We start from the raw sequence: 14621 nt of genomic DNA, 5'->3' as shown, positions 1-14621 counted from the left end.
TGTGGCACATGGCCAGCTTATTGACCACGTTTCTAATCCAAAAAGTCAATTAAAGACACCTATGAAGTCAAAGTAGTGTCTATGAAGCTTCTCGTAAGCTTCTATATTAAATACTATAGAATTAACTTATTTTTATCTACTTTTACTTACTTCTACCTATTTGTATATGTAATTACTAGCTTACATGAGTATGTCCGTGATACATTGTAGAAATATCTATATATATATATATATATATATATATATATATATATCAAGTATGCAAGGAATATATATATACTTGAGAAAGATCTAAAGTCTATATAAGAACATTTGATATTTTATTGAAGAAAAATAATTTGTGAAATAAAAATCAATTTACTAATTTGTATAAAAAATGATATATTTTACAAACATTTTTGACTACTTAATAACTTATACTTATGATAAATCTCAATTTGGATTTTTATTAAGTGAATTATTTTATTTATCAAATAAATCTTATTTTTAGTAGAGAAGTGTGAAAAATCAAATTGATATGAAGAAGTTATTTTTTTAATTGAATTATAGAGAAAAGAATTTAAGGAATTATTTTTAGAATTAAAATATTGTTATAATATTGCAAGTGATAGGCTTTTAAAGAATTATCCTAATAAATATGAGGACATCACATTTATTACTTTTAATGTTGTTACATGTGATGACGTAGAAGGTAATGTTAAATTTCTATATTTGATGTGGATGCAAATGGAAAAAAAGATTTTAAATATTATGGATTATCAAAGCATCTATTATAAATTTTGGAAGCATTTTTTTGCATAAGAGATAAGGAATTAGATTATTTAAAACTATTGTCAAACATGAAGAGTCTTAAAATGATAAAATATATAAGTGCTAGAAATTAAGGAAGAATTTTTGAATCACAATGGTTGGGAGTTTTAAGATTTAAATTTAAATATAAATATTTTCTTATTTTCTTTGATTTTAAAAATATTAAATAAAAAAATATACAAAAAAAATTGAAACATCTAAACAAATAATATCTAGTAAGTAGGTTATTTGGTAGTCAAACATTAAATACCACAATTTACAAGAACCAATGTAGAAAAAAATAAATAAATAAATAAAAATCAATAATTTTCTAATTGTAAAGTTGAAGCTTTTGAAAATTTGATATGCATACAATATGTGCTTTTAAGGAAAAAAGATGGTATGTAAAAAGTTCAAAATATAATATATTAATTAAGATTTTTTTTAATTAATACTCAATATTTATATGAAAAGAGTCATCTTTTTTAATCTACATATTTAAAAATATAAAATAATATGGAAAATTTTAACTTTAAGAAAGAAATAATTTTTTGGATGTAAAAAAATTAGGATTAAAAGTAATAATTATCCAATATTACTAGTCTATAATTTCCAACAACTTAGATCTATTTTATAATGGTACTATCACATTTCAAAGATGTGAGGTACCATTATAAAATCAAATATTTTATTACCTTAAAATAGTACCTCACATCTTTGACTATTTTTAATATAAGGGAGTGCTCAAACTTAACATCATTACCAAATGAATTAGTCAATCTCACAACTTTGACTACCTTAGATATAAGTAAGTACTCAAACTTGACCTCCCAACTACAACAATAGCTTAAAATAAGAGTTTATATAATAGATACTAATACAATATCAATACAAAAAAACAAAAACTCCATAGATTGTTTTGAATGTTTCAAAGGTTTGTTATTATAAAATTTAAATTGTCTCATTGAGATAGATATTGAAGCAATAAATTAAAAGTTAAAATATTCTTTCTAAACTAGAAATATTGCAAAATTTGTTAATACAAAACCTCCAAATAGCTTTGTGGAGAAATGATTCCTACTAATACAACAAAACAAAATTAGAGACAAGCCAACAATAAGCAAATACACATGTAAAAACTATCTTCTATTTAAAGCTAATTCTTCCAAAATCACTCAAAAGATCCAACCACTCAATCCATTTAAACGGCTGCTTTGAATATTCCACCTTTTAAGAATGGCAGGTTTTTTTGATCCTTTCAAACATATCCAGTCTAATTCTTGAGAAAAAATTCCATCCGGACACTCTTCAAAATCTCCCTCATGAATGCAGGATGGTAAACAAATTACTAGCACACTGCTCAGGAACTTCTTCGGAGGCAGATGAGAACAATACCAAAAACAACAAAAACATTAGAAGCTACAAACAAATGATTCCCTACATTAACTTTGAATGTTGTACATACTCGTTTACTTTAAACCGCAATTACTCTTCAGTTCACATCTACAGATTACTCAAAAACTACAAATTTAAGAAATTAGGGGTCGTGATAAAGAGAAGGGGAGAGAGGAGTTATGAAAGCTTCGACTTTACATGGATCGTCAGAGCTGCAGAGAGAGCTGGAAATAATGGCTCAAATGACAGGGATGATTGCAACAAGCACCCCCACAAACACTGAATTTTGTGCAATTAGCGGCGTATTATTGTTTTTTTCAGCAGCTGGCAAAGAAGTAAAAAGACATGCTTGGCAGCGATTGGGTAGCGTGAGATACAAAAGTGAAGCCTGGAGTCTGAGCTTCGGATTGTTCGAGCACCATGTACACAAAACAAAGTGAAACAACCGCAAAATCGACGTGAAGCGCTGAATCGAGAGTCGCACTGCTGACACGCCTATCGTGGATAAGTTAGGGGTGCTTTATCAGATTGGGAAATCCCATCGGTGCTCTGGTCCATGGAATTACTTACTTGCGTGGATTGTGAGCCGGAGCCCCATGAGTAGGAGATCACGGGACGGTTCCCGGGGATTTGGGGGATTGACAGGTCGCCGTCTAGAACCTGTCGGATGAAGCGCATGCTGGGCCGGGACCCAGGGTCAGGGTGGCATGCCAGCAGTCCGATGTGCAAGACAACCCTAGTTTGCATATCGTCGAAGTCGTCATCGAGGCGGGGATCGACACATGAGCGCAGCTGGTCGCACTGGTGCATCGACCACACCCAGTCGAGCAAGTAGACCTCGTCGTGCGGCAATTTGGGGTCGAATGCTCGTCGTCCGCATACCACTTCGAGAGCGAGCACACCGAAGCTGAACACGTCTGTTTTCGTTGTGGCTTTGTGCGTGTGCGGCAGCTCAGGGGCGAGGTACCCCATCGTCCCCGCCACAATAGTCGAGTGTGCTATTTTGTTGTGATCGACCAACCGAGCCATACCGAAATCCCCCAAATATGCATTGAATTTGTCGTCGAGAAGAATGTTACTCGGCTTTACGTCGCGATGCAAAATGCATTGCTGCCACTCCTCGTGCAGATACGACAACGCTGCCGAAACGCCACTGAGTATGCTATACCTAGTATTCCACTGCAAAGCGGGTTTTACTTTGCCATCCTGCGAAGGTATAATCCACTTGTCCAAGCTTCCGTTCGACATGTGATCGTACACCACAAGCAGCTTCTCCCTCTGCGCGCACCAGCCTCGCAACGGAACGAGATTACGATGCCGAATTTTCCCAATGATGAGCACTTCGGCCAGGAACTCGCTCTCCCCTTGCTGTGAATCTTTCGCAATGCATTTCACGGCCACGAGGGATTTGTCGCGCAGAGTTCCTCTGTACACGCTACCGAATCCGCCACGCCCAAGCAACTCCGTCCGAGAGAAGTTCTTTGTCGCTGCAGCTAGCTCCCTGAATGTGAACTCCCTTGGACCATCCTTTCCAAGAATTTCGATTGGTATCGACGTCGAGCTTCTAGGTCCAGAATTTCCGCTTCTGTGGCTACACGGAAAGTCGTCTAGTCCCTTGCGCCTTCTATAATAGCAAACAGCTCCTACTGCAACAAGGATCACTACTATAGCAATAATTACTGCAACAACGATTATGACGATGCTTTTACTCGAGCCACCCCCGGAAGGAGTCCCATCAGCAAGACTCTCATTGACGTATACTTTCATTTTCAGATTCCGATTGCTGCAGTGTTCCTGAACAGCGCAGAAGTAGTAATACCATCCTGTCCTGTTTAGGTCCATCGTTTCCGTGCCAGAGTTATACGTATTGATGACGTTTGATAAATTGCACATCTCGTACCCCGCTTGTGATGCAACAACCGCAACATTGTGAATGCCTTGCTTGTATTTAAAGACTGAACATCATCACACCAAACGCCATATTCTGTGTTAGAAATAAGCGAACTGCCCTCTCCGCTGATGTTGTAATTCGTAGAACGATGACAACAACTCTGTGAGTTGGTCAAGGACACGAGGATAGTCTCATTAAGATGAATAGTTAACCGCGCTGTTCTGAATAATCAATAGCCACTACTAATTCTGTTTCGTGAACAATGTACATAAGCTTAGTGTTTGAAGCTTATGATCATCTGAACAGTAAAGCCCCATATGGTTAACATTCTGTGCAATGTCAATTGGTGGTTCGGAAAAGGATAGCATTCGGCGAATCAAACTCGAAGAAACGTAACCTGATCCCAACAATACAGATAAAAAGTCCCAAGGAATTAGGGTGAGCGTAATGGAAAGCACGACGTAACACACACCTAACTGATCGCCAACTCTGAAGATGATGCTCTTCGCCCAAACCTCTTCGTACCAGAAGTCTCTCGGAGGGTAATCCCACCTCTGAGTTTCACCACCAACTGTATGCATGGTTGCTGCGCCATGGTGCACCGTTATAAAATCCAGAAACAAATGCAGCATCAACGTCTGCAGCACCCTTAAACGTTGCGCCATGCTGAAACCGCTTCTACTTGCAACTCATGCCACTCTTATTCCCTGTCCAAGTACTCCCACAGACCGAATTCTGCAACTCCTCCAATTCCACATAATCCGAATCCCCTACACACTACATACTCATGACTGCAACAGTTCCTCCCAAACAAACCACTAAAAAAAACACACCCCCCCCCCTCCCCCCGAAACCGCCTGCGATCGGAACAAACAAATCACGTGCACTCAAAACCCACCGCACAACGAAAATCTCTTAACTCCTTGCACTAATACCCACCCACAAGCATTCATGATTACGCAGCATCGCCTGGTATCAAGCGAGGTAGGAACAACAGATTCCAAAAGCATCGCCTCTCCACGGATTTCATACAAGACAAGCGTAGACTGCAGCTCACGAGCTACAAACACTGGAAACTTCACACCGCGCAGATGCAAAGTCGTCCAACTCACCCAATTCTCAACCAAACTTAGCAGAACAAAAATAAAAAACACACCCCCGTTCTGAACCCTTCTAGCGATGGGCACTGTGTACGAGAGAGGGCTTACTACCCCACGACGAACTCCGAAGGGGGGGGGGGGGGGGGGGGGGCAGGCGGGCGGGCACGAGGTGGACGGGACCGAGCTACACTTGAGAGTTGTTGAGAGCCGGCGCCCATGCCTCCTCGCGTGATGGTAGCGCCTGCTCGCTCGCTCGCTCGTCCCCACTCGCACCAATTAACCTTTTTTCCTATTACTTTTTCACAAGGCACGGTCATGGAAACCCGTGCTTAAGGCTTTATCCACATTCTTCCTATTCCCGGGGAATGCTTCGTCAATAATATCCAGATATTGCTGGGCTCTGAGAGGTCCCCTCTCAGATGCTTTTTTTCTTTTTCACCCTCCTTACCTTGACTTTGTCTGTATAACTCTATTTCTATATTATACTTGTTTTTTTAAATAATTTTGATATTATGTTTTTATTAGTTTTTACTGGGTTCATTTTAAGGTAGTTTTATTCTAGACAAATAATTTGGTCTTTCTGGAAGGGATGCAATGAACCCATGTTGCTGTAAATTTATGTTCTATTTTTTGGAATAATGGTAGTGTCTTGTTTCTGTGATTTAAAGGGTCAAGATTCCATGACCATTGAATTGCCCCCCCCCCCCAATAAGGAAAGCATTCTACGTAGATTCGGGAAGAGCATGCAAGGTCATAAAATTTGGAAGTAGAGTTCGTCATTAATGCACCAAATTGTGTGACTTTTTGTAGGTAGGGGCTATGGAAGGTCTTCACATAGAAATAAGCAATTTTTGGTATACAATTATATACTATCTCCTTATTTGAAGACATAGAGGAATAGGTGGATCCTTATCATACAAGTGTGCTTGTGGGTCAATTAAACTTAAAGAAACGTTATAATATTTAAAGTAGAGGTTTGGAGTGAATATAAATCAACACAAGAAAGACTAAGGATGCATGGCACGGGACATCACATACAAAAAAATCTAAAACTCCTCATCTAATCAGAAAACTTTTAGAAAAAAAATAATAGGCACTAGAGTAGGGAAGAAATTACATTAGAGCAACATAGTTTTTTTTTTTAAAAAGTGTCCTGTTATCTACTCCTTAGATGGTTCATAACAAAGTATGTTAAAAGTTGTTATGTATCATTTCTATATTTTTAGGTCTGACTCAATCAAATATATGAGAGTTAAGGTAGTCATGTTTTGTTTATGTATACATTTTATGATTATTGCAATAAATATACTCTAGTTGTTTTTTATTCAAAAAAAAAAACAAAAAATTATCATTATAACTTACCTTATGGTATTTATTTTAGACCAATACTATTGAATTTTTTATATTATTTGTACGTTGGATTTTTCGTGGACATAAAAAAATCATTAAAAGAACTTATAATTAATTTTATTTTATGTACTTGTGATGATTAAGTATATAATAATTTTTTATATAATAAAGTTAGCATTCAAGAAGCATTGTGATATGTCTAGAAAAAATAAATTAAAAATTAAAACTTACAATACTTGAATACTTAGTTTATTATTACAATAAAAATTAGTCATTATGATTTATTTATTCTATGTAATGCATGTAAATAAAATTTTTAATCAACTAATTTTTTCTGCACGCTATGTCTGAAAATAGTATTTTAAAAATATATAAATATTACATTTTATATTCTTATTTTGATATTTTTTATTTAATTATATTTTTATAATAAATAAAATAAAATATTTGCAAAAAATATGATATAATTGAAACATAGAGGTAGTTTATGGTTATTAGAATTTAAATAATAAGTGCAGAACATTTTACAAAATATAAGGTAAACATAATGATCTTTAACATTTGACAATTTTTTTATTAATTAACACATGTAAATTTGGATGGAAATTCTCTCTCTCTCTCTCTCTCTCTCTCTCTCTATATATATATATATATATATATATATATATCATGAATACAATTATTTCGTTTATTAAAAATAAAAAATAATAATCTTTGATTTAATTTTTATTAGATTTTATAAAGTAGAAGAATATTTGAATATTGTTATTAACCATGTTTTGAGGTAAGTATCTTGTTGCACATATAGTTTGAAAAATATTACTTGACAAAAGATTTGTACAATCAAAAGCTTTTACTCCAACACTCTCAAGGACAAGATGACAAACTTTGCCTAAGATTTATTATTGATGTTATCTTACAAATCAAAAATATCATCACTTTCAAATAGTACTTTAACAGCACGGTACTAAAGCCAAAATTAAATAAATTTATGAACTATAGTAATCAAGTTTGATCACATTGTGCGGTAATTTTTTAAAAAAATATTAAAACATTACCCACATATTCATGTATAATTAAAAATTGTATACTTTAAAACTTACTACTAGAATTAAGTTTTAAATAAAAATTGCCCAAGATTTATGAGTTTTAGATGAGTTATTTTAAATAATAGAAAACATAAATTTTAACTATTATTTTAACTTTTAGTTGTAGAATTAAAGCTTGTAAAATACATCTAAAATCAAAATTAGTAACATTAGGCTAAGTTGTGAACTTTATACTAATAATAAAAATATCATGTAAAAACTATAAAATAAAAAATAATAAATTGTGTGTATATATATATATATATATATATACACACAGACACACACACATACACACAGATATATGTATTTTATTTGCATGTATATACAATATTTGTCCATTTTATGAATTACACCAAATTTATCAACTTAGACATTCTATACAATAGTTTTTGCTAAGCATATAACAAGTAATTTTTAATAAAAATAAAAACTAGGCTGACAAACACCAGCAACAAATTGAAGGAACAATGAACAGACCCAAGACACAAGATGGGAAAACAACACGTTCACGACCAGAAATACAGAGTCAATCTGTGTACAATACATGCAATGTACTTGTCGATTAAACGCATACTCTGCAGTGAGTAAGATTCTTTACTTCTTAAATACAAACCGACGTCACGCCATTGAACTCTGAGCTTCGAGTACAGCATCTGGAAAGCTCAGCTTTAAAGGCAAACTATTGAACCGTAGGTTAACAAAAAGCTGAACACTTGGCTTCACATGTACAAAATCTGCAACTAGTAGTGCCATGCATACATATTATATAATATTTGTTGACCAGATCTGAGACTCAGATTCAAGTTCAAGAGATGGTTCTGGCCACACGTGGACACAATTGAGTGAAAGAAGGGAGCCGTACACGCAGGTGGAGGATCTAGGTGATGGGAACTGCGGTGCCGATGAAACCAGGGCTGACAATGCAAGCAACAGTTGCCGACGACCCTCACTATCTGGCAATACAGAGACCCACTGTATCAGTACCGCTGTGAATACACGGCTGGCGAAGAGGAACCCCCCGATTCCCTACTTGGATCGTGCACATTAGGCGCCGCTACGTGTTACTCGAGGACAACCATAGCAACGGTGCAAACAGAATGGACCCTGGCTTCATCGCACCAACCAGCGGAGTCGCGTTGCTGGACTCGTTTGAGCAATCCACGAAAAGTCCAGAGTTTCTCGTTTTCAGACGGTTGTGAAGATTTTTTCTGAACAGTATCACCCTCTGCTCATCGTATCGGTACCCCGTGTGAGTTGACATTGCAAAATAGATACACACTCGTAGACTGATCATGATCGTATTCATCTGATTCACAGCTCGCATTTGTGGGTGGAGAATATAGGGTGGTGGGATGTTCCACTTTTGCCAGCGGAATTGGTCAGTTGGAGGGTCCTGATTGGCATGCACTTGTTAATTTAGACTAAAATAATTGGATGCGTGTGACACGAGTGCGACGAAACAGTGCATACCGAGGGACTATTGCGAAGAAATGGATTCAGCTAAAGGCTGCTTCAACGTCAACTCTTAATTTAGGCTCCTGTCAATTGGATCGATTTATTTAAATAATACTGTAAAGCAAGTGAACCGGCGTCGTCAGTGTGCTACTGTACTGATGTTAACGATCACATCAATGGGATATTTCAGAAGAATACAAAGTTAGGAGGTCCCAAATATCGAGATTAGTAGAGACTCAGGCGGAAAAACAGCTTGGAAACAGATAACAGTGCCACCTTTCTCAGACTGTGTTACGAAGTGCGGATGTGTAAGAATGAATCGGAGGCTAGAACAGCGTTGAGACTAAATTGGATTACTGCAGTTTCTTTTTTTCTTTTCTTTTGAAACAAATAAAGATAAACTTTGCTGCAGAGTTGTAATACATAGACCATAAGATCTCAGCCAGGACCTATACCCAAAACCAACCTAAACAAAACTGTGTAAGACCAGGACTAATAAGTTTCCTGAATACCACAATTTCTCAAAGAAGTCTACTGCTTCATTTGTAAACGAGGATTAGTCTTGGCAATGTATGTGTGTGCAAGTGTGGTACCATTTCCCTGCTATAGACTCTGTACTAGACATGAGGTGTTATGGTATAGGTTGCCATGTTCCTCAAGTTGCTTAATTTTTTACAATGGATTTGCCATCATGTTCACTATCTTTCTGTTCTTTCAATCTCTATTAAGGACATGAACTCCAAAGAAAGATAATCTCAATACACTCTTGTGTCACTCGAAAATACTTAGAAATCACTCAAAGGTGATAATATATTGAACTAGAATGGCTGTTGCCAAAGACTAGAAAATATGACGACTCTTGAAACTAGATTGGAAATAAGAAAGGAGTTGATAAGAGTGAAGAAGGCTTCACTCTTGTCTCTATATATACTATCTTAATAGAGGCTACGTGGCGACGTTCTATAGGACCTCCAATATGTGTTGACTTTATTGACTTTGTAGGACACTTGCCTTGACTTATAAGGTAAGTTTTTCTACGTTAGGGCCACATAGTTAGCTTGGTCTTCAAGCTAACAACATGTGTGGCACATGGCCAACTTGTTGACCACGTTTTTAATCCAAAAAGTCAATTAAAGACACCTATGAAATCAAAGCAGCGTCTATGAAGCTTCTAAGAAGCTTTTATACCAAATACTATAAAATTAACTTACTTTTATCTACTTTTACTTACTTCTATTTATTTATATATATAATTACTAGCTTACATGAGTATGTCCGTGACATTATCCCTCCTTGTAGGGATGAGTTCCACGAGGAGCGGTCATCATATCTTGAGGAAATCTATATACAACAAATTGTATTTGCGACATACTCTGATCTATGTTCTCTTCGAAGATGATTGATAGGGCCTCTCAACCATTGGTAGTGTCCCATACCAGGACAAGAAGACCACCCGATTATTTGATCATTGTAGAGGCCTTCATAACTTCCTTCGAATAATACATTTGGAATACCATCAGAAGTTGTTCCTACCTCTAGCAAAATCACCAAACATCAAGAGTCCCTTCCAAGGTCATGATACCAAACGCATTGCATCTCGCCATCTATTCCAAGAAGAACATGTCATTCTTAAAGATCTTCATTTCGATTGTGTCGTCTTAAAGGTTGTAAGAATCATAATGTCTCGTCCAACAAGTAAGCAAATGAAGGCTCTTGAGTCGAATCCGTTGGTTGTTGGTTCTCCATCTCCTAAGCATCACAACTACAAAGAAGCTACAAACAAGGATTGAAAGTAGAATGCTATCTTGTCTAGATCTTGTTTCTTTCATAAAAAATTTTTTTTATCTTGATTTTGATAGATGTCGTTGATGAAAAGCCTCCACTGCTTTTGTTGCATTTACAAGATTCTTTACTAGCTCCCATGTGCGTTCACTAATATCATATCCGTGCCAATGGATAAGATATTCTAATTTATTTTCGTGCCGCCTTGAATCTAAAACTTCTTCCACTTCAAACTCTTCATTATTGTCGACTTCTATAGGAGGAGGTAGAACTTGTCTTCTTCTTAGTATGTCCACTGTCTTGTATGGTTGAAGAAGAGACATGTGGAATATTGGATGGATTTTCATTGACTCTAATAGATGTAAACGATATGCAACTGGATTGATTTGTATAAAAATAGAAAATGGTCTAAGCGTTCGATAGTCCAACTTATCACAAAGACGAGTGGTCTTGATATTAGAAAGAAGTAACCATACCTTATTATCTATGTGGAATGGTAGTTATTCCTTTCGATAGACATCCGCATTTATCTTTTTTCGTTCTTGAGGTTCTTTTAATTGCTCCTTCATTGTTGTATGTAACTTTAACAACTGATTTGCTATATTTTCTGTCGCAGGATTATCAACTTTTGAGAAATCAAACATGTCAAGTCATGGATGATAACCATAATTGGCACAGAAAGGTGTTTATTGCATAGAGGAATGTATCGTATTACTATAAGCAAACTCTGCCAATGGCAAAAGAATTGTCCAATCATCTTTTTAATAGTTGATGGTATATCTTAAGTATTGCTCCAAGACTTGGTTTACGCGCTTTGTCTGTCTGTCAGTTTGAAGATGAAAAGCCAAAGATAGTTTTATATCCACTCGTAAAAACTTAAATAGGGTTCTCCAAAATCTTGATACAAACTGAGTTCCACTATTTGATATAATATCCTTTAATAATCCATGATAGCGACAGATATTGTCAATAAAAAGCTTAGCTGTTTCTTCACCTGTGATGGATTTTATACATGGCACAAAATATACTATCTTGGTGAAGCGATCTACTATTACAAATATAGAGTCATAAAAACCTGAGCTTGGAAGATTTGTGATGAATTCTATAGAAATAGAAGACCATGGTTGTTTTGGAATGGGTAATGGTTGAAGAAGTCCAAAAGGTCGATGACGAGGATTTTTCAATCTTGAGCAAACATCACATGATTGTACAAAATCTTTAACTGCCTTCCACATTTGAGGCCACCGAAAATCCCTAGATATCAGCTCTAAAGTCTTATTGTATCGAAAATATCCTACTGCTGGAAAGTCGTGATGAGCTTGAAGAATACATAAACATGTTTCTCCTTCTGGAACATATAGACGTCCTTCAAAATAGAGTAGGTTGTTCTTGAAGTCAAATTTAGAGAGATCATGAGATTTAAAAGAATTATTCCTGATATCATGAACAAGAGGGTTTGAAGACATACTTAATTGGACTTGCTTGAGAAAAGTTAAATCAATAGATAGTGTTGATTTTATTGCTCGAAGATGAAATTGCTCCAACTTTAAGAGAACCATTCTTTGTTACTCAAAAGTTGCATCTCTTTCTTTTGGTGCAAGATAAGAATGTCTAGATAAGCCATCGGATAAACCTTGTTGTTTTCTTAATTGATAAGTGATGATGAACTTGAATCTAGATAAAGACATGCTCCAATGAGCTTAACGACAATTTAATACACATGTTGACATGAAATATTTGAGGTTCTTATGATCCATGTATACGGTGATTGGACTTAAGGTACCTTCTAGATAATGATGCCATTCTTGAAATGAATCCACAATTACAAGAAGCTCTTTATCATGGATTTCATAGTTAATCTCAGCTATTGAAAATTTTATGTAATGGAAAGCTACTGGATGGAGCTTGTCATCTATTCCTATTTGTGACGAAACAGCACCAAAGACAAAGTTTGATGTATCTGTTTCCATAAAAAATACCTTGTAGAAGTCGACACAATACAAGATTGGTGCAAAAGTAAATTCCTTCTTTAAAGCATCAAACGCTACTTCAACTTCTTCACTCCATTTAAATTTGTCTTTACAAGTCAAACTCGTAAGTGGAGTTGCAACTTGAGAAAAGTTCTTCATGAAGATTCGATAGTAATTTACAAAGCCCAAAAAGTATTACACATCTTGTACTGTTCTTCAAATCTTCCAATCTATGATAGTTTGGACCTTCTTGGGATCCATCATCAGGCCTTCGTTGGAAATGATGTATCCTAAAAAGTCAACTTGGATAGTGTGGAATACACTCTTTTCCAACTTGACATATAATCTTGCATCTTTTAGTTTTTGTAACACACGACGAACATGGAATTCATGTTCTTCTATGTTCTTAAAGTAGATTAGAATGTCGTCTAAATAACAAACGATAAAATCATCTAAAAACTCACAAAAAACATCATTCATAAGATGTTGAAAAGCAGCTAGAACATTTGTGAGTCCAAAAGACATGATATTATATTCAAAATATCCATACCTAGTTTGAAAAGTAGTCTTCTATTCATCTCCTTCTTTGATGCGGACCAAGTTGTATACTCATCGTAGATCTATTTTTGTATAGATCTTTGCTTGATTGAGTTGATCAAGAAGTCCTAAAATTAAAGGTAAAGGATACCTATTTTTGATAGTGATCTTATTAAAGCCCCGATAGTCTACGCACATCCATAGAGATCCATTTTTTTTCTTCACAAATAAGATCGGTGCTCTTGTTGGAGATTTTGAATGGCATATGTAGTTTTTAGCCAAGTTCTCGTCAATATATTCCTTCGGTGCAGCCAACTCGTTTTGTGATAAGCTATAGATTGGTCCAAATGGCTGTTGAGGTCCTTCTTGAAGATCAATTGAACAATCATAAGGTTGATGTTCTAGAAGAATATCTGCATTCTTCTTCTCAAAAACATCTTGAAATTCTTAATATTGACTAGGAATACCACTTGACGTCTTTTCACTATTTGAAATGGACATGGCATATATAGCAAAAGATGACCCCTCTTTGGCTGCATGCATGAAAGCTCTTGCCCTTATTAGTAAGGGCTTAGATGCACTAGACTTATATATTTCCTCTTGATTAATAGAATTTTGAAATAAACTATTAGAAAAGTTAAGGTTACGGGAAATCCAATCTATCTGAGGATTGTACTTTTTTAACCAGGATAGTCCTAAAATGACTAGATTCAAAGGAGATCATATCATATTAAATATTACTACACTATTATGATCTTTAATTACTACATCTAAAGGAACAGTTTCATGGGTAACATTACCAAAAGATAATGAATGACCATCTATGACTTCCACATGTATGGATTTGATTTTCTTGACTAATGATATTTCTTGTTTTTTGACAAAGTCTTCATCTATGAAACAACTGAGGCTCCTAAATCTAATAATGCAAAGACTTTATGATTTTTGGATCCTAAACAAACATCTATTGTAAAAGAAGGTAAAGGATCTGAGGAGAGAATAAGACCTTGACTAGGTGTTGTACATGGTTCCAACCTCACGGTCCCTATTGTAGCTGGAGGAACTCGTTTTCAGACACATTGTCTTCTTTTGCAATCGTACTCCTCATTTTGTGATTGCGTTGATTCCTTGGACAATGTTGAGCAATGTGTTTAGCTTCTCCACAATATAGATATAAGCCCTCTTGACGTCATCGAGTCTTTTTCTGCTCAGTGAGGGATTTAAAATATATCGTATCAATTTGTATTAGCTCTCGCCTTGA

General features: G+C 35.5%; 1 protein-coding gene across 1 annotated transcript; it reads right to left on the bottom strand.

The window, feature by feature from the left end:
• Nucleotides 1–2209: 2209 nt before the first annotated feature.
• Nucleotides 2210–5414, bottom strand: LOC112289991 (L-type lectin-domain containing receptor kinase VI.2). The gene is made up of 2 exons (XM_024535818.3): nt 4548–5414; nt 2210–4139 (listed from the first exon to the last, which is right to left on the bottom strand). The coding sequence occupies exons 1-2, from the start codon at nt 4738–4740 to the stop codon at nt 2680–2682; spliced, it is 1653 nt and encodes a 550-aa protein (XP_024391586.1). The 5' UTR covers nt 4741–5414; the 3' UTR covers nt 2210–2679.
• Nucleotides 5415–14621: the final 9207 nt, after the last annotated feature.

The sequence above is a fragment of the Physcomitrium patens genome, chromosome 12, assembly GCF_059467195.1.
Source record: "Physcomitrium patens ecotype Gransden chromosome 12, ASM5946719v1, whole genome shotgun sequence".
Lineage (NCBI taxonomy): Eukaryota > Viridiplantae > Streptophyta > Bryopsida > Funariales > Funariaceae > Physcomitrium > Physcomitrium patens.
This window is presented reverse-complemented; position numbering and strand designations above follow the sequence as displayed.